This window comes from Hemibagrus wyckioides, linkage group LG07, assembly GCF_019097595.1.
Source record: "Hemibagrus wyckioides isolate EC202008001 linkage group LG07, SWU_Hwy_1.0, whole genome shotgun sequence".
NCBI classification, from domain to species: domain Eukaryota; kingdom Metazoa; phylum Chordata; class Actinopteri; order Siluriformes; family Bagridae; genus Hemibagrus; species Hemibagrus wyckioides.
The window spans coordinates 14667068-14688538 of record NC_080716.1 but is presented as its reverse complement, the minus strand read 5'-3'; the positions used below and the strand labels follow the sequence as shown (position 1 = coordinate 14688538).

Here is a 21471-nt window from a genome sequence, read left to right as displayed (position 1 = left end):
CAAGTTAGGGCAACAAAGAAGAAAAGTATATTTCTTATTGCCCATGGCACAACAGAAAATGAGGAATGTTAACGATGCAGAGGAGAACATTAACAAAAGAATAGGCAACATCTGAACTTCAAATCTCATTTTAATTGTGGAGTTAGAAGTGATTTTCTCACAAATGTTGTCTTTGTCAAAGGAAGTGCTAAAAGCTAACTAACAATTGGTAAAATATACATTGTCAGTTTCAGTGACTTTTGCAAATCACAGTACGACAGCATGCAATGTTGGGAAATTGGTAAAAAGACTGTGACAATTAAAAAAAAAGAAGAAATGCACAAGTTGTCACCCTTGACAAACTAAACTGTGTGCTAAAATAATTTCACACAAACACATGATTTCCTGTGGCTTAAAACTCACATAAACTGAACAAAATTGCTAAAGGGGCTTAACAGGCCTCATTGAACTCCTAGTTAAAAGTTACAATAATGACACCTCATGTAAAAGTGGGACTTATGTAACTACTACAGACAGTAGACAAATTAAAAGAAAAAACAAAACAAAACAGTGGCTGTTATGCTGTGTGGGATATTTTGCTGCCATGGTTTTGGCTGACCTGTCCCTTCAGAGGAAAGGATAACCGAAAATCAATGCAAAGTTACTTTGACTGATCACATTTACTCTATGAAACATTTCTACTCTCATGGGAGTAGTCTGAACCCCCATTCTCAGGGCATGAGAAAGCACTGGATGGTTTGATGAGAATGAAAATTATATAAATCCAATGTGATCACCAGATATTAAACTAACTGAATACTAATGGGAGGTTTTGGATTGATTTGCTCTCCAAAATGCAGTAATGTGAGTAATGCTGTGCCTCCCCTAATACAGTTCCAGAGATGTCCCAATGTGCATTGAGACTGTTCACCCAACACATTACTAAATAGAGTATATTATGCTCGTTTTTTCTTTAATTTGTCACCTGTCTGTCACATAATATATCACATGTGCCACACTTGAGTTTGTGCTGAACTAGCAGTTAGTCTGAACGCATGTGAACCAGTGCATGCATTGTCAACCCTATGAGAAAGAAAATGCTTAATTCAACATAAGCCCATGTAAATTGTGTTAAGACTCTGCTTACAGTAACATTAGGTAGTATTGTAATGTAAAGGAATGTATTTGCTAGTATGAACAACACACAGTGAAGGGTAGTTCATATTCAGTAGATATGTTCTGTAGACATAGCCAATATTACATTTGGTGGTATTAAGCTGAAAGATTTATAACAACAAAAAAGCTTATAGATTTAAAAAACAACGATGTCTTAGAAATGTAGCCCTACAACATATTCAGCATTAACATAAAATGATATTTGTGCAACAGCATCAGTACCACATAATAAGCGTTACTAAACACAGTTTTTAGGCATTGTTCATTTTATTTAATTCATGTGCATCATTTAATGTTAATCAGTCAACACTAAACATGCACTAGCCATTACTGAAGTGGTAGCTTATTTGTTGTTCATGATAACAAATGCATTACTTAATATTACTCAAGGCTGATTTCAGTTACTGAAATTGTTTGCATCTTTTAAAGCACATCAACATGCCACTTATGTGATGTAGAAATCCAGAATGTGCTATTTATATGCCACTAATGTGCTGTGAAAATATGGAACATTTTCCATGTAACCTCTCATCAAGTCTCTTCAGTCTTTCACCGATAGGCCACGTTATTTATATGAGTGATTACTGTTTATATGAAAACATATAGCAAAGCTGGCAGTGTTATACTGTATTTTTTGTGTTGTATACACATTGTATTACGATATTGAAGCATGGCAATGTTTCAAGCATTTGGAAGTTCATGCTTCATCACCAGCTGCTAAGCTATCTCTTATTCTGCACTTTACATTTCCATCTTTCAGACTTCTCTTAAATCCCTTAATATGTGACATTTCAATACTGTTCAAACCTCCTATTTTTTTAATTTTAGAAATTACAGTGACTAGTCATTTCTTTCAAGGATACTTTTAGAAACAACTTTGTACAAAACCTTTCAGAACCTGCTGTATTTGCACTGACTTTTGAAGCCGAAATATTAAAACTCCTACCACGATTTTACCATCTCAAGGTGTTACTGTATGTGCTTCTATATACTGGCTGTCCCAGAGGCCTTCTGTACTGTATTCCAGACACAGAAGAGCCAAGACTGGCCTCAGTCATAGATCTGGGTGGCTGAGACTGTCTAAAAGGTGATCCATATGGTACGGGGGCCGCAGGGGCAGATGCTGTGCTTTTGGTTGGGGAAAGGAATGACAAAGATGGCTGATTCATTCTCCACCCCTGGATCTTTGGTGGAGGCTCATATGCAACCTTGGCCTTCCACTCAGCTGGAGGTTCAGGTAGCATTTTGCGATGGGCTGCTGAGCGCAGATTAGAAGCAATAGAGTGTTGCATGTCCTGTTCGGCAAAGGCTTCATCCACTAGACCCAGTGGGTGACGTGACGCTGCCTCCCATGGGGTTGGTGGCTTGCGTCCCTTCTCCAGGAAGAGTACCTGTCTCTCTGTTAAGTGAGAGGTGTAGCTCGAGAAAGGTGTAGTGTAAGATGAAGGTGTGGGTGATGGAGAAACTGATGCAGACCTGGAACCAAGGCCCAGTGGTGACAGTCTAACTGGCGGAGAAAGAGATGAACTTCTTCCAAGTGCCTGGAAAAAATATTATTTAAACCATTAAGAAAAAAGGCAGTAAATTAGTAAACTTTTTAGAATTAAAAAGTTATCTTCGCATGCATATTACAAGTACATTACATTTAATGAACTATGGCAATCAAATGGCTGGGTTTGGGCCTTTTCTTTGAAGGAATTCAAATTTTATTTTGCCTCAATAATGGCACGAAGGTCTTTGGCAAGTCGGATTACAATTACTCAAACAAGATATTTGGGCCAAAGTAAAGTGCAGAGGTTTTTTCAGATGGCTATTGACACATAAGAACACTACTCCCTATCTCAGTTTTACCCTGGTCAGGATAAAGCAATTGCTGAATGAAGAGATGAATGAAAGAACACTTTCTCCTTATTGCTGAGTAATCCACATTTAGACTGTCTACTGGAAGCTGTAACCTTGTAGATGTGTTCAGTAACAGCATCCAAGGTTCTCCTTTAAAACTTATACAAAATGGTGCTAATAGAGTCAGTGATTAGCCAAAAGAACAGCATTCAAGGCAGAACTTAACCAGAAGGACTCTGCTACCACCTGCTGTTTAAAAGGTGTAAAATTATGCTGCATTTGCTTGCCAGCTGCACCATGAGTCACTGCACTACTAGCTCCTGCTAAGTCAGCATTTTAGTTGGGGTACAGGGTTTTTTCAGGCATGAATAAATGCGTTAATGTTGTGCAAATATAGCATAATTCTTCTTATATTTGGGAGTCTGTAGTAATTATCAGTCTATTTAAATGGTACAATGAAAAAAGGGCTCTATATACAATCCCATTTGTCTAAAAATCTAATTTATTTTGTACATTTTTTATAGTCGTGGATTTTAAATATTTTATATTAATCAGCCAGTATATTCAATGTCTCTATCTATCTATCTATCTATCTATCTATCTATCTATCTATCTATCTATCTATCTATCTATCTATCTATCTATCTATCTATCTATCTATCTATCTATCTATCTATCTATCTATCTATCTATCTATCTAGTCTTACCAAAATGGTATGACATGGTCCCAACCAAATTAATGTACAATGATTGTGACCTCTTCTTCTCCGTGTATCATATTCTTCCCAAAATAGCCAGTGCTCAGCCTAGCAATGGGCCTTGAGTCATATTACTTCAATATTTCAGCAATGACAAGCGTTTGCACTACTCAACTGCATGATGCCATGCAAGTCCATGTTTAAGGCATCTATAATAATAACTTGTCCTCTAAGGTTATGGATATAATGGTCTTTATTACTTACCACAATTTAAAATGGTGAATACCATGATTTGGCCTATCATTTTAATACCTTTAAAAAAAAAACACTTTTGCTAGACCAGTAAGCTATTCAGTGCTAGTCCAGTTACAAAGTAGTGGTGTGGCTCTGACTGTGACAGTTGATTTCGGATAGCAAGCATACTAACCAAAGCATTGAAGAAGGATATGACAATATGAGAGAGAAGCTAATACAAAGCATGGAGAAATCAAGAGATGCATGCAAAGTGAAACGAAAGAAAGCTGAAACAGAATGATGTAGATTCGTTTTAATAGCACTGTGGCAAGTCTTACAGTAGGTGCACTGTGAAGAAAACCCACAGAAGAGAAAAAGGAAGAAAAAACATGGGGAAGAATGCAACAAAAAAGCAAACACGTTACAAAACAATTAAAATGAATGTTTTTCAATTTTTCAGAGTCTTTACATTTAGAAAAGCCTTGCTAGTTATTTATGTTTAATTCATTAACTCTTTCTGTATCTGAAAATTAATTTGTCCCAAAGAATAAGAAATGCAGAAATAAAGAGTGAAACAGAAAAAGCGCCCAGGTGGCCGGAAAAAATAAACCCTTACTTTTTAGTTAAATTGTTGTTAAGTACATCACACAGTATCTACAAACCTTAAAATAAAGCACTGCTCCAACCTTAAAATTAAAACGTATCATTTGATAGCTTACACTCTATATCACATATATATTCCTGCATACTTAGAATGACTAAAAGCCTAAATATATTTTTAACTTTAAAATGACAAATTTGTTTTCCATAAATTAAATAAATGACTGTCTCTGACCGTTTAATGCTTTACCTGCCGAGGCTGCACAACTTCTGTCAAAGACTAACTCAATCGTATGTTGTAATCCATTCATACTTTCTTATAAAACCTTCTGTCAACTTGAACCACTGACATACTATAAATGTTTATTCATACCATACAAACAGGTATAGTTGTAGTTATAATTGTCTGTCTTATTGATTTCAAGAGCTTTCTAAACTGAGTGACTATTTGCCTCATCATACAAACTCAGTCCTTACATATTTCCCTTCAATATATATCTATTTTCTTCATTCGCCATCAGATGAACATCCTAAATCATTAACTTGCTCTTTACAAACATTTCATTAAAGAAACTATCCAAAAAGAATACCAAAACAATATAATATAACAGTTAAATAATTACAGTTAATGTTAAATACTCTGTCATAAAATATTTACTGTATTTTTTGTGAAATCTCTTTCTATATAGCTCTGGTTTCACATGTTGCTCGGCCAATTAAGTGAAACAGACTATTTATTATCACCTTCAGCTGCACTAGGTTTCCACACCTGTGCATCACATTTTTTGGCTGAAAACTTTGGTTTCGGAGCAGTGAGAGTGATACTTCCTGTAGCTGACTCTGCTCTTCCTGCTACTGGACAAGTAGGCACTACATAAGAGGCTGGAGCTGGTTGATAGCATGGTGCTTGGGAAGCTGGATATGGGCCAGCTTGATATGGAGGTGGCTGCTGGTAGGGGATATTTGGTGATTGTTGGTAAGAGTTGGAAGGAGGTTGTTGGTAAGCATGTGGTGGATTATATATTTGCTGATAGGGGATTTGTTGATAAGCATCAGGGGTGGGTTGATAGCTGTTAGGAGTGTGGTGATAAGGCCCATCATGCATAGCAGGAGAGGAAATAGGAATAGCATAGTGCTGCTGGGGAGGGTGGGGTTGCTGTGGTATAAAAGCATAGGAGTCAGGAACTTGAGGCTGAGCTTGGGATTGGGCTTGAGCTTGGGCTTGAGCTTCTTTTTCAGCGGCAAGCTTTTCAGCTGCTTCTTTTTCTGCAGCAAGTTTTTCTGCTGCTGGCCCATAAGTGAAAAGGGAGGAATTTAGTTGGTAAGGTTGATGCTTCATGACATCCAAAACATTAAGTGGTTTGGGCGCTGGTTTCTCTTTGCCTGTGACTTTACTTTTGTTCTTTAAGGAAGGGCTGGAAGAGGGCGGTTGCTTGACAGCACTTAGTGGATAAGAGGGTGACTGTAGTGGATTGTATGCCAAAGGTGGAGGAGCACGACAATTAGGTGAGTATTTCCATGAGGCTGGTAAAGAAGGAGAAGGTGACAAAGATCTTGCCTTGTTAGCTTGCACTGTAGATGAATCCACCACATATTTTTCCATTCTGGATTGCCTCTTAGCAAAAAGTTCAGCACCTTTCCCTCGCAAGGCTGGCATCTCAAAAGCTGGACCCATTCCAGAGGCTGAACCCATTCCTGGCATTCCTGACATGTGTGATGGTACCTTTGATCTAGGTGTATTTAAGTTCACTTGATGTGGAGGAGGTTGAGTGGTCTGAGGTGGACTCCAAGGTTTGACTGGCTGAGCCAACTTTTGACTTTCAGTAGAACCCATGGTAATGGCTCGACCTTGCTGGGTTCGTGGTGTCCATGTACTTAAAACTGTTTGAGATTGAGACTGTGGCTGTGTCTGTTGCTGAGGTGGATGAGACCAGGGAGGTTGTGCCTGAGCTGGAGATTGTGGCTGATTCCAGTGTGTCTGTATTTTGTTCTGCTCTGGTGCCCATGAATTCATTATTTGCTGTGGATGCTCTTGAGGCTGTGGTGCCCATGCCGGGTGTGGTTGTGACTGGGGGGGTACTGAGGTCCAAGGGTTCTGTTGCTGCTGCATTTGTGCTGAAGGCTGAGAGGATGGTTGTGCCTGATGAGTCCATGGGGGCTGCATTTGAGCTACACTCTGAGATTGATTCCATGTATTTACAGGTGGTTGTGGCAGGGTTTGCTGTTGGGTCTGAGAGGCCCAAGATGGTTGAGGCTGTGGCTGACTCTGTGGTTGAATCCAAGGAGCCTGGGGTTGCTGTTGAGAGGCTGTCCAAGGTGGTATTGGTTGAGACTCTTGTTGCTGTTGGGCCCAGGATGGCTGTACTTGGGGCTGATTAAGATCTTGGGACCAAGTACTGACAGATGCTTGCTCTGGCACTTGACTTTGGGCCCATGGGGGTTGGTGTGGTGATTGAGTTGGGGCTGTTCCCCATGTACTAATTTGAGTTTGAGGGTGGGGTTGATGTTGGGGATGACTTTGTGTCACCCAGGAAGGCTGGGGCTGTGATTGTGCAGGAACAGCTGGGTGTGGTTGCACTTCTGAAAGGACTTGAGATTGTGTCACCCAAGGTGTCTGCATCTGTGACTGATTCTGGGCAAGGACTTGTGATGGAACCTCAGCTGAACCCCAAGCCGTTACTGGTGGCTGCTCAAGAGCCTGAGTTGAAGATGGACCCCAAGAACTGACATCTGGCTCTGGCTTAGAATGCAACTGTGGCTGGGATTGATTCTCATGCCAAGTATCTATTTGCTGACCTGACTGTATTTGTGTTTCAGATAGACCCCATGCATTGACTGCTTCTGTTTGAACCTGTGAGTGGGGTTTGGTAGAAGCTTCGTTTTGATCAGTAGCATGTGCTCTGGAGGTCTCTTCCTCTGGTATGGCTGAGGACTCCATTTCAGGGACAGGATCCTTGGAAGTAACAGGGATGTTATTTTCAGCATCTTGAAATTGCTGGCTTGCAATTTCTGGTTGTGGTGACCATGGAGGAGTACCTGGGTGTACGTGTGGTTTGGGAGCAACTGGTGGTGGGGTTTTGTTCTTTAATTTAGTGGACTGTAAAAAGTTGCAGGCCTCTGCCCCCAGGCTTAGATAATCCTCCTCTGTACCAGAATCAAAGCCTGCCCTCTTGTCATTCCTGTTGAGAAGATTCAGCAGCTCTGGATTTGGGGAAACTTTCTGAGGCTCTTTAAAATTGAACATGGGTTTAGCTTTGGTCTTTCTCCTTGTATCTTGTAAGATTCCTGTTTTAATTGCAGGTACAGAAATTCGCTCATCTCTGGATGCAATTTGTTCCCCTTGTCCATCTGAATAATAAGACTGCTCTTGGTTTGCAGAAGGGGAAAATGGGGCTGCTGCTCTATTCTGAACTGAGAATGGCTTGGCACTTCTGTTAATCACTGATGATTGCACTACATTTGTTTGGTGACTAGACTCACCATTCAAATTATGAAAGTATTGTTGCACCTGCTGCTGTTGTTGGCATTGTTGAGACTGATATTGTTGACCCTGCTGGCATTCCTGCTGTTGTTGATAATGATGTTGTTGCTGATGGTACTGCATCTGCTGTTGGAATTCTTGATATTGATGCTGCTGTTGCTGTTGATAATGCTGTTCTTGATATTGTTGGTATTGCTGGTGTTGCTGTTGGTGGTGCACATTTACATCAATATAATTCTGGCTGTCATTTGTCTGAATGCAAGAGTGCTGATTTGGCTGTTGGTACTTTTCCTCAGCTTCCTGTATACCCTCAACAGGAATCCCTTTACTTCTCATGTCTTCATGTTCAGCTGCTATTTCATCAATGCGTTGCCTACGCTGTGCAAACATCAGGGCCCCTTTGCCCTTAGTTTCAGGGAGTGCGTTCATATCCTCTTGGTTGTAAAGCTTGCGTTCTATCTCAAGAAGTCCAGTATCCAAATCAAAGGTTACAATGTTCTTGTGGCCTGAAGAATTTGTGAAAAAATCTTCATCAATTTCAGTTTCACTGGTGGCTAGAACTGTGAACTCAACAGCATGTGTTTCCTTGTCATTATATTCGTCGTCTTCGTCCTCAAATTCTGGTTCATTCTCTCCAGTTCCGTAGCTTACAAGTGTGTACTGCTTGGCCCTTTGTCTATGCTTCTTGAACATCAACAACCCCTTATTATTAGGGTTAGGGGCAGCAGCAGTTAGGAGGAGGGCAATACGCTTGCATTTAGACTTGGCCTCCTTCACCTGCTTTTCAGACAGGCTTTCACTTCGTCGGAGCCCTTGGAAAAAGAGAGTAAAAAAGGGGATTAAAGTATTATGAGAATATTAAGGTCAGTATTAAAGAGATGTTTAAAATGATTTGTTTTGGATGGTCCACTTCATTGATTTATAAATACAGAATGGGTAAACTAAAGCAGACATTAAATAAATTAATTAAAGGATACACAATCAATTAATTATAGTGGTAAATGAATTAAAAAATACTGGTGGCTCTTTTATGCTTTGATATGCTGGCATGGTTGTCTCCATTTGTCCTATTAAAGGGAAAATCAATCAAAGGTTTTCCTGACTGACCAACTTTATCCTATGATGTACCATTTCTATCTTTATGGGAGTGGGCATTTCCAGGATGAGAAGGCCAGATTTATTTAAAGGTGTCACTGAAGGGTCTGAGTGATAAGAATGAAAATCACTTGGAACATTTGCTGTGGCCTTCCCAGTCACAAGATCTCAAGCCAAATTAACATTTTTGGAAGATTTTGAACATTAGACAGCGCTCTTCACCACTACCATGAACAGCTATTGATGTAATTTCTTTTGGAATATTGCTATGTGTACAGTTGTAGGCATTTTTTGAATCAGTGGCAAGTGGTATAGAATCTGTTTTGGCCTAAAACCTTACTTAGATACTTTATGCACTTCATGTTGTTTTTGTTTGACTTTAATTTCTTTACTGTCAAAGCATTTCTAGATTAATTACATGCATGACCTACAGAAATTTGGGTGACTAAGTCCAAATTAGCACCATTGTGGCATTTCAGCCTCAGGCAAAAGGTCGTGGGAAAGTGACACCTTTCAGTCCACAAACATTTCTACATTTTAAAATCAGTTTTAGAATCATTTGATTATAGTTTTACATTCTTATAGGTGTATTGTCAACCTCATGGTGGGGACAGCTACAGATGAGAACGGAACAGTTCCCTTTTCAGTGCTGCTATGATGGTCGTTTTAAAGGATCAGGTAACTAGTCAGTGTCACACATGTTGGTGTCTATCAAAGAGCTCTCCAGCAGGCAGCATTAGTATACCCATGTTTTATTATTATCCTCACCACGTCACCCTCTAGGCCCCGTCCCAGTTCTAGCCATGCATGACGACAGTACATTTTAGCACAGATATTCATTCCAGTTTATTTTCCTTGTGAGTACAACAATAAAAAACAAGACATAGAAAACATGATAAAAAATTCAAGGTAATGACTATAGATATTTAATTAGATAATCAATAATATAATATAATAATATTATATTATATTAATATAATAATCAAAAATAAATTACTCTTTTTTTACATTTATTTTTGTCTTCATGTCCTTACATTTATTTTTGTCCCTAAACATTTCTATATGTAACCATGTTACAAATATGTAACCATAACATTGTTCATATAATTTCTTAGAACATGCTACCCCATTAAAATGTATATAGCAAAACAGATCAAATAAACTTTCGCAAACATGGATATATCTAATCACCAAAGATAATAAATAGCACAAAATTTAAGTGGTTAAATGATAATAAAACACTTACTGGCGTGCCTTGGCCGGTGCTTGTTGGGCTTGTTGAGCTCCCTCTCTGACTCCGAGTCCTCCTCTTCTGATGGAATTCCAAAGGAGACAGAGAAGGAGGTGGGCTCTTCATCCGTGTGCCCTCCTTCCCCCTCAGCATAATCCTGTTGTTCATTAGCTGTTGCCTCAGTCCCACCAGCCCCCACTTTTTCTGTTCCAGAGTCCCTCCCAGATGGCTGTATGGTAACCTCCACCTGTCCCAGCAAAGCAGAGGGAGAACTGACAAGCACACCTCGCTGACCTAGAGGCTCTCTCTCATGCAGTGGTATATAGAAAGGCGAGCTTTGTGCACTGGTTGTAGTGTCATTTTCAATGTTTGTTTGATGGCACAAGTCTTCTGTAACTCCCCGGGCACTTCCTAATGAGGTACAGCCTGTGTCTTCCAAGGTGGTCTGAGAGAGGGACAACTGCAATTCCACTACAGCTCCTGGAGTGATTTCTATCCTGGGGCTTCCATCACTAGCGTTATAGTTGTCTGGTCCAGTTCTGTCCTTAGGAGCTGGAATGCAGAATTGAGTTCGGACCATGGTGTTCCCTGCAGGGCGCTCTGTTTCACTGTTTGTCCCTCCATAATGTGCCTCATCTACCTTCTCAGATTTGTAGGATTGCCTCAATTCCCTCCAGGAAGCCTGGAGTGTGGTGTTAACTGACTGAGACTTTTGTTGAGGGAATAAACAGCATCTGTAAAGGAGAAATAATGGGTAAAGCAAGAGGGGTCTGGTGGTTACATGGGTGTATGCTGTTATTATATTGTTCATACTTGTCTTACAAATTATGTTGAATCATATAAGTTGTCAAATGAGAGGCCATTCAGAAAAGTCATTGTGTTTAATGACCCAGACTTTAACCAATCAGTGGAAACTGTAAAGTCATACTTAAAAAGAGGTATATAAACCATTCAGCAATTGTTGCCAATTGTAATGAGAATAAATGAAAATTGATAAAGGGTGCCACTGAGTGTGGGCTATTTTTGCACAGAAAGCACAATCCACTGGTATATCACCAAACACAAGCCAACTGCTATCTTAAGCTGGGTAGTTAGTTTTAGAAGCCAAACACAAAGCAACTGTTTTGCCATTTGGTTGAGTCAAAGGTCATATCTGCCATTAATGAGACAACAATTGCTCTCTCTATAACAGAAGCAATCAAAATGCAAAGTGGATGTCAGACTAGATACATCACTGGTAGCTGTGATATAATAATAGTCATATTAGTTCTGCCTTTATCCTAGGTCTATGTATCAATATGAGATGAGATTAAAATATTAGCATTGGAATTTAGTGATCTTGAGGAACTTTCTGGTGGCTGCTTTAAGTACCTTTTTACCAGCAGTTGCAGGCAGTCAGTGGCTTTCTCAATGAGAACAATAACCTCTGCAAGGCTGAGGCTGGAGCAGGATACTCCATTAACAGACACGAGCTCATCATCCTTACACAGACCAGCCATGGATGCATGGCTGCCTTCTTCAACCTTTAAAAAAGAACACAGCCAAGAGTAAGCCTATTTTAATATGATAATAAAATCACTGTTGACATCTGAATCTAATAGGTTAGATAGGTATTCTGACCTGCATTAGCAACAAATCAAACCTACAAAAAATGTAGATAAAATAATGTATTTTATTATTTTTGGATCTATATATGATCTAGTGACTCAGACATTGTTATAGTTAAATGGCTAACCCAACAGATCCATAAAACAAACGAAAAAAAAAAACATTTTTGTTGAGCATTTGTGTGGTAGCTTTCACATGTGCTCCTGTTTTACGCAGCACGACAGCTGCATGTTACTTGACCAAACAATTCTCTTGCACACAGAAGGCTGTCCGTAATGGAGGAGCAGTAGTGGCACTAAAGTGTAAAATTAACATTAACCTTTAAGATGACAGAACACATGGCAAATCAATCCTGACAGCCAGCTTGTACAATGTAATAAACAATTCTTCCAAGATGGTTCCCACACCTAACACATTGTCCAGCATATGTGATGGTTACAATCATTTGTCTTGTGGCATTTGTAGAGTGCATTGAAGATGGTTGTAACATAAAAAAACAGACACACTTCTGGAGGTCATTACTTATACACAGTAAAGTGGGTGTGTGTAATTTACCTATACTGTATAATGTATCTGTACAACATAAATTTTCATTAAATATGAATGTCGCTATGTGTCATTTTAACAACCTAGTTGCTCCTAGTAGTTAAAAGAAGTGCTGCAGAGGCAATCAACTGAGATATTAACGCTGTCATAAAAACCATATGAGCTATTTTTGACTTCCTACATGTAATAAATAAAGTCATATTAGACAACTGTGGCTCCTGCTCTTTTTTTTTCTTTCTTTTTTTAATTTCAGCATTGATCATTTCACATCGCATCAGAGATCCATAGGTGAACAAGTAAATAAATAAAACCTGTTTTCAAGTAACATGTAGTAGTAACATGTGTAAGTAAGATGGTTCTCATTACAGGAACAGCTTACCCTGGAACCCTTTCTGTAGCACACTGGTTTGTGCCTCCAGGATTTTGCCAGTAATCAGTTCTTAAGTTCATAACTATATAAAGAGACAGTTAAGGTAGAATACTAAAGTTTCTTTATTTTCTTTAGATTTGTAAAAGACTAATATGCAATTGTTGACATAAAATTCATATTAGTATCGTACATTTGACACACTTTATTTATTTTTAGTTAAGAATCAATATGCTTTAGAGCAAAGACAATCGAGTTCATTTATCAGCTGATCTTTTGTAAGAAATAAATAAATAAATTCAACTAAAACTGCAGACTGCTGCTTGTATAAATATTCAACCCCTTGTAAGAACCACCTTTTGTTGTAATAATAGCTTTATGTTTTTTGGGGTAAGTCCCTACTAGCTTTCACATGGAGTGATGTTGGCCTATACTGCCTGGCAGATTTGCTCATGGTTCTTAAAGTTTATTGTAACGTTGTTAGTTGTTTGCAATTGTAAAACAGTGCCACCGATTCTCAATAAGCTTCAGTTCTGGGCACTGACTTGGCACTGAAAAACAATACCCCTTTTTATTGTTAACTGCTCTTGCATTGCTTTGGGACCGTTGTCCTGCTAAAAAGTTTGTGTATTTGTTTTTGGCAGACTGAATCAAGTTCTCTTGTAATTTTTTCCTGTACTTGGTTCATCCAACAAGAAGATCAGGTTCTGAGGATGCAAAGAATCTCCGAAGGAACACAATACTGCCACCACCATTTTCCACTGTAGAAGTGGTGTTAACTGAAGTATTGCCTGTGTTAGTTTTGCAGAAACTTGGCCAAATACAGAATTTGATCTTGGTCTCATCTATACTATATAGATGACTAATTTGACTAATACTAGCCAAATCTTCACTGGGTCACTCTCATGCTTTCATATACTGTAGCTCTTCTTGAGTGATGGTTTCTTTCTACCCATGCTTCCATACAGTCCTCAATTATTCAGAGCTCTTGAAATAGTCTAGAGCACCATCACTCCACTCTCAGCCTCTGACTTCTTCAGAGTGACTGTTAGCCTCAGTCTGGGTTCCCTTACCAGTCTCTTTCTTGTTTCTGTGTGGGTTTTGATGGACAGCCTTGTCTAGGTAGTGCGTGTGTGGTGTGATGCAGCTTCCACTTCCACTTTATGGAACCAGCCGTGCTTAAAGTTCTTATATATAATTGTTTTAATTTATTCTTATTTTAGTCCAAAGTAATGAAACTCTATTATATTATGTTTATCTTAATTAGTATTCTTCTTAGTCTGTATTTTCAGTCTTTCCATCAGGTGTTTTTTGTTCTGAAAATTTGAGCTGTTTTAATATTTCACAGCTTATATCCAATTAAAAACTCAAATATGTCCTTATTAACAGTATATTTCATCTGGAGCTTATGGAACTTGGGAGACTGAATACTCATGCATGCAGAGTTAACTTTGACTTCAACTCTGGAAACATGAATTTGCAATATTATTCATGAATTGCAATAATATTAATTAAAAGTAATAATAAAATTGTCCACTGAATATGTGTACTTATTATTAATCTAATATACAATTCTAATAAACTCCAGCTGGGTTGAATACTTTGTAAAACACACTAAATGACTCACAGACAAAATTCTAGCTTGTATCAGGTTGGTGTTTCCACCACTAGAGGGCAGTGCTCTTACAAAAAACTCTATTCTGTCATCTATCCCAACTTACAGTAAGTTCATGTATTAAGGCACCAGTTCCCAAATTTGGCCCTGGAGAATCCCATGTCCTGCACATTTTAGTATTCAGTCTTGCTCCCAACACTACAGATTCAACTAATCAGCTAAGAATTCTTCTTTAATTGAAGTGGGTGTGATGGTGCAAACAATAAAATGTATAGGACAGGAGGAATGTGAATTAAGGCATTCTGTGTGGACATCATACAGAGAGCTATAGTGCACAATGCTGAGAACACCAGCAGAGCTCAGAAGTTGCCAATGTTTTTTCAAGTGAAAACATTTTGACAAATTACAAAGCTATAATCAAAACCTTACCACTCGTTTAACCTGAACTTTTTATTCCCCCATAAAACACTTAAACACAACTAATGATACCATTATAACTATTACAACTTCACCAATAACAACCCAAAACAATTATTCACCATCAAATATGGCATGCTTCCAATGACTTTATATGGGCACTTTATGAGCAGCATGGAAAGAGTATACTGTTTTAGATAGTGATAAAACAAGGGTGATGTGGGCTTTGTTTTAACAACAGTAACAGCAGTGGTAAATGGAACAGTTTACGTTACCCATATATGGATCGCTCATAGATGCTGTGTGTGGAGTGATTGCTCAAACAGAAAAGGTTGATGTCTGACCTGCCAGAATCAGTGCTCACTCCAAAAAAGGAAGGGAAAATAGCTACACACTTAATTATATCTTAATGGTGACAGAGAAGAAAGACCTGAAGAAAGCCAAAGCTTTATGGTTATGTTATACATAACATAAACCTGTCTACTGACAAAGATAGCTGGTGATTAATCACCTATGAGAATATATATATATATATATATATATATATATATATATATATATATATATATATATATATATATATATATTTACATATATATTTACATATATATACACACACACACACACACACACATATATATATATATATATATATATTCAAAACCAATTCAAAACTCTAAACTTCATTAAAGTATTTGATTTAAACAATAATAGAATCACTGTTGATCCATTACATATGCACTATAAATAGCATGGAAAACATATAAAACACCTACTTATTAAAAAAAAAAGTGAAATCACCTCAACAAAAACTTGAACACAAGCAAAAACCTGAAAAGCACATTTACAGCTGTTTCTCTTGGCCAGTTTTAGACTGTGTATGTTTGCAATTCTCTGACTAACAACTTCCAGGCCCAGGGCAGGTTAAAAACTAACCACTCTATTCTCAGGCAAATAAAGTTTCTACAGTTAAACACACCTCAGCATTTTAATGCACTGCCTAAGCATAGTTATGCCATAAGGGGTAAATAAAACAGATGTCTAATAGAAGCGTAAGACTGATTATGGATTTACAACTGTGTGTGTGTGTGTGTGTGTGTGCACATGTTTGCCTCAAGGCACCAAATTATGTAATCAGTTTTAGCTGTTTTTCAGTTTAGGAAAATCCAGCTTTGATAAATTAAGGTCAGTCCCTGAGGAAATTGTTGAATGCACATACCCTTCATATGCCTTGACTGCTTATCATATACATAACTAGCACCATTCATAATAGTCAGAACATTTTTCTCATTTAACATGCTATGTTTATGAATTGTTAAGAGAAATATATTGTGAAGCTGAACAGATCAATAGTTTATACTCATAGAGGCAGTATTGATCAGTGGGGGCAGGTGGATCACTACTATGTATATCAGTTGCTTGTTGATAATAATCTTCATTAAGTTTACATTTACATTTCTGGCATTTGGCAGATGCTCTTATCCAGAGTGATGTATGAAAGTGCTTTAAAGTCTCTATCAATGAATACATTAACACTGGTTCAATAGGTCACAGACTTACCATCAGAGTTTTTAAATTCCATAAAATACAATATAACCAACAATTAAAAAGGTTGCTAAATGACATATGCAATATGTATATGACATATGCATATGTTCCACTGATTTACTTGATGTTGTGCTGCTTGGCTCAGATCCACACAGTCATTATTAAACCTAGTGGTCAAGAATGGGAACTACAAGAGCTAATAGAGGGTCAGTGTGACAGGATCCATGTTTCCTTGTGAATATTTTAACTAAAAGAGGAGTTATGGACAGGACACTTGTGACAGGGCTGCTAGGTTTGCAATATTTGGTGGTTAATTGGGTAGTTTAACCATGCTCTGCAGTCCTAAAGAGCTTGTCTGATAGCTATGAAAAACAAGAAAATGTGTCTTCCTTTTTTGAGTGTGTGATTTCATTGGGCCAGTTTCAGGTGTGGTTCAGTTTTATATTTAGCTGACAACTGAAAAGCCTGGATAATAAAGTAATCCAATTAATATTATTTCTTCGCTCTATGCCTCACACACTGTCACCTGGAAAAACTCTTGCTATATCAAATACAGTTTTTTCAACACAGACATGTTTAAAACCACTCAAAATGAACTACTAGACTGTAAACTGTGTGTCTGTATGCTGTATACTCTCAACTGCCTCTAAAGATCATGTCCACCATGGACTATTTCCCCTCCAGGATACCAGAGGGCTCCCTCATAGTTTAGATATCTTCCTTGGTGGCTTCACAGATTACACAGCTGTCTTGTGTTTCTCTTGATTCGTTCCCTTTTTTGTGTCTCTTTAGTTCCTTGATGTTTGTGTTGTGTTGGTGTGATTAGTTATCTAGTTTGCTACTGTATTTTCCTAGTTAGATTCTTATTTTGTACTCTTTCTTGCTTTTCTAGCCTTCTAAAACATGCCTCGATGTTTTTTCTTCAGTTTATATTTTGTTGAAAACATGAAGAAAGCCTTGCATCCACCTTGCAAACACCTCCAAGGATTTGTTACAGATAGTAGTCCATAGCATAAAAGTCAAACGTGACATGCTCTGCTTTTTGACACAAGCTGAAGCTGTGGGATCAAGCAAAAAATACTGAACCCATTCCTGTCCATATTTAACCCATCACTATTAAAATAACAAACAAACAAGCAACAAAACTATGGTGTATCGGTTAATACCTGAATCCAACCTAAAGGGAACGTAGATGTGTCTACAAAGCATAAAACTATTCCTGTGTCCAGTGACAGAATAACATGCTGTTCAATAGTGAGAGAAATAAATTGGCCCGATAAACAATTTGTTATATGTTACACTATGAAATGTGAACTATATTAATCAGCTATGGACACTGTATACTGTATGTACAGTAATGAAAACTGAGTGCCAGGCTCTATCTCTAGATTATGATAAACGAGTAATGACAGTTATGACATCATCTCTGGAATGCACAGTTAAGTTGATATTAGGTTATATGAGATCTCTGTCTGCTTCTCCAGGTGCAGGTTTTTCTTTCAAAGGCTACATTTGTGTTGTGCAACTCGAAGAATGTGAGGAGTTATGACTTCACCACATTTACAACAAAGCCAGAATTCCCCCAAAAGACTGATGACAAAGGAAGAAAACAATCTTCCTTATAAGGAAAACTGTCTCCTACATGCACCCAGACACACACACACACACACACACACACACAGCTGGACACAAGCACATATGCATAGAAACATAAACCTGAGTCTGCTTGCAAACACTTTCATAGTCAGAGAACATCTGAAATGTAGAATATTTCTCATGTTCATGTTATTTATTCGTTTCTGATTTTTTTTCTTCTGTTTGCCCTTCACCTCCTCAGAAAATCCTTAATCAGGTGAAGTTATGTCTTCCAGATGGCATGCTGGACGAACAGAGTAACTCCACAAAACTGTGTGAGGCGTCATTCTATCATCTTGAGCCCCTTCGCAGGGCTGCAGGCAAATATTTACCCACTCAGCTAAAACATCTGATCTCACACATGGCTTATGGAAGAGTGAAGTCAGACCTCATTGTTTTAATTTAGAAACCTCTATCAACTCAAATAAATACACTTTCAGTTGAACAGATGATTACTGTAGACAACACAACTCATTTTTACCCATGATATTACTTTAGAAATACCTTTCTTGGCTTATACAGAGGAATGATTCCTACTTGGCTGACCTGTAGTTGGTCAGCCATTACAGTTTGATCTAAGGCCAGCTAGCCACATCATATTGCATTGTTCTCATCACACAAACACACATTTAAGCCTCATACACAAACTGTTGAACACTTTTATGAACATCATCAACATCTCTTAAACTACAAACATCTTTCAGAACAGACTAGAAAATGCAGTGTGAATATAGACCGAACACTCAAATGCAATACTGTCTTCACTGTTTCTTTAAGACTGCTTTGATTTGTTCTTTGGCAGACATCCAAGTCAGTGGAACACACATCTCTGAAAAGTACAATTCTTTTGACAAGCTAAAGGCAGCTGGCCACAATCACTATGCGAGATAACACTCTCCGAACACCACTGACAATGTGGAACCACATAAGTTGTAATAGTATCAGCTTCAAGCAGCTAGAATTGACTAAACAACCCTAGATTATTGAACTGAACCTTCAGGAAACTGAAAAGACTAAAAAAAGTCATTGTTGCTCTCAAATAATAATATGGAAAGTATTCTGACTCTCAGCATGAGACACAAAGCACAGTGCCACCGCCGTCAGCCTTTTTATTAAATGAAAATAACTGCTTTATCCTGGTCAGGAATCCAGAGCCTAATCCAGGAACACTGGGCGTGAGGTGGCAATAATGCCTAGATGTGACATCAGTTCATTGCAGGGCACAGTGTGAAACTCCACAAAGACAGTAAACTGTGTTTGTTCAGGATTAACCTTGAAGCTTTGAGTGGGGAATGTGGACACCGATCAGCCATAACATTAAAACTACCGGTCTAATATTTTATAGGTCCCATGTTTTGCCGCAGAAACAACTCTAATTGCTCCAGGCATGGACTACGCAAGACAAGGTATTCTGTGGTATCTGGCACCGAGATGTTAGCAGCAGATCCTTCAAGTCCTGTGAGTTGTGAGGTCATGTCATGTCTGTCAAACCATTCCTAAACATTTTTTTTTGCAGTGTTATCCTATTGAAACAGACCACTGCCATTAGGAAATACCCTTGCCATGAAAGGGTTTCCTTGGTCTGCAGCAGTGTTTATGTAGGTGGAACCAATCCATTTAACTTCAACTTTAGTTTTAAGAACTGTAAGGTAATGTCTGATCAGTGTAGTATAATTAAAATGTTAGTGGGTTATTAATGTGAGAGTTTTTAAAGCAACATTTAAGCTTCCTGGGAAGAATGTGAAGTTCTCTGAGAAGCATGATGTTGTCTGCCACAGTGAACGGTCAAAGGCCTATGACTTCACTGTCATTCGTCACTAATAAAATATTAGTGCTGAGGATAGATAGTCTAAAGGGATTTTCAAGGCATCACTGGATGTTTAAAGGTTCTCCTTCGGAAAGGAAAACACTTCGTTAAACAGCTCTACATAGAACTTAGCACATAATGGTTCGAAATGTTTCAAGAGTGAACTCTAATTCTAGTGTTTCACAAGAGCATGACTGTTACGTAAGAATTTTTTTCACATGCAGTCATAGATAGAAAATTTAATTTAACTCTATAAAACTGAGAACATTTAGTGGCTGTTCAGTTGTTTCTCTGGGGGAATTGTTAAAAGATCTATGTAGGACACTAAAATAATGTTTTTTTTAAAGGTTTTGAAGGATATCATATGGTTCTTACAGGGAAATCTACTCTGATAGGCTAACACTCTGTTGTTGTTAGAACCCTTCTCCTAGTGGGACAAATGAAGAAGCAGCAAGGGTTCATAATGTTGTACCACCCAAACTGAATTATATGACTCAGGAATATGTCTTTCATAACATAATTCTATGACTGCATGCAAAAAAATAAAATAAAATAAAAACCTCTTACATAACAGACATGCTCTTGTGTAAACACTTCCTTAATGTCTGTTACAGGGCCCCCAATACTAACAGTTTTCACTTGTTTAGATTTTGATCATATCCATGGGACTGTTAAGAAGTAACATGCTACACTGACCCACTAGCAGCTGTTTATTACCTTATAAGGACTCTTGCTTGAGTGTGATGAAGGAGAGGGCTACTAGCAGTGTGCCATCACTACTTTAATCTGCTCCCATTTACTCACATAAGCTGATATATAGTATGAATACTAAAAGCTATTCTATTAACTTGAAAATGGAGCGCTTGCTCAAGCTTTATTATAAAAAGGGACTATATGGGTTAATCATTGTAGTTTCACATTTGAGCTCATCATGTTAATGCATGATTAACAGCATACTGAGTTTAGTGTCACCTCCAGAACTACATGGCTGTTTGCTGATGGCAATTATCTCTTTGGAAACAATCGTGCAAAAAATGTAATTGACCCAAACCCACAAACCTTTTTCCTATAGTTCAACTTTCAACTATCAAGTTTAAATTGCATGTATGAGTATGCTTCGAAAGAAAAACAGTGTTGTAATCAAACTGATGTCCCGACTACACAGCAGAAATAATTCATAAAATGTTAAACAAACCAATAAATGCCGCGTAATAAAGATGTCAGTCACGTTGTTGAAAGCGTCAATTCCCAAAATAAATGCATTGAATTAAGACATATCATGACTGCAAACCTATATAAAGACCCCGTGTGTAAATAAACGGATCTCACCTGGTGCACCTGAACACGACTGTGCGGCTCCGTGTCACTTTGGCGCAGCTGGAAGCCCCAGGGCGCGCGACCCCGCACCGTCACGCATGCGTAATCCCGCGCGCTCATCCCGCACCACGCGTGTCTGTCTCCGCTCTGAGTCTGTGTTCGGGAGAGGATGTCCAAGGGTTTAGGTGGATGAAGAAACACGTCCAGCCCACCGCTCAGCGTCATTCCTCTGAGACCTGCCCAAAGTCTCTCAGATCGTTTCAAACTAGAGCTTG

The 21471-nt window shown here is 38.3% G+C and overlaps 1 protein-coding gene across 3 annotated transcripts; it reads right to left on the bottom strand.

Moving 5' to 3' along the window:
* Window positions 1-112: 112 nt before the first annotated feature.
* Window positions 113-21414, bottom strand: LOC131355761 (synaptopodin-2-like). Of its 3 annotated transcripts, none has more exons than XM_058394236.1 (5): window positions 21209-21414; window positions 11708-11859; window positions 10352-11070; window positions 6088-8822; window positions 113-2696 (listed from the first exon to the last, which is right to left on the bottom strand). In XM_058394236.1, the coding sequence occupies exons 1-5, from the start codon at window positions 21314-21316 to the stop codon at window positions 2109-2111; spliced, it is 4302 nt and encodes a 1433-aa protein (XP_058250219.1). In that variant the 5' UTR covers window positions 21317-21414; the 3' UTR covers window positions 113-2108. The 3 variants fall into 3 exon arrangements, with proteins under 3 accessions (XP_058250219.1, XP_058250217.1, XP_058250220.1); XM_058394234.1 differs by having other exon boundaries at window positions 2569-2696; window positions 5274-8822; XM_058394237.1 differs by lacking the exon at window positions 11708-11859 and having other exon boundaries at window positions 2569-2696; window positions 5274-8822; window positions 21209-21343.
* Between the last annotated feature and the right edge of the window lie 57 nt (window positions 21415-21471).

Bases quoted from the DNA above. Each gene is read 5' to 3' on its own strand.
- LOC131355761 (XM_058394234.1), bottom strand. From the start codon at position 21,316: ATGAGCGCGCGGGATTACGCATGCGTGACGGTGCGGGGTCGCGCGCCC. The intron at 11,860-21,208 runs GTGAGATCCGTT...TCTTTTTTAAAG, and splicing joins GTCGTGTTCAGGTGCACCAG to GTTGAAGAAGGCAGCCATGC. The intron at 2,697-5,273 runs GTGATAATAAAT...TATTTTTTCCAG, and splicing joins GAAACCTAGTGCAGCTGAAG to GCACTTGGAAGAAGTTCATC.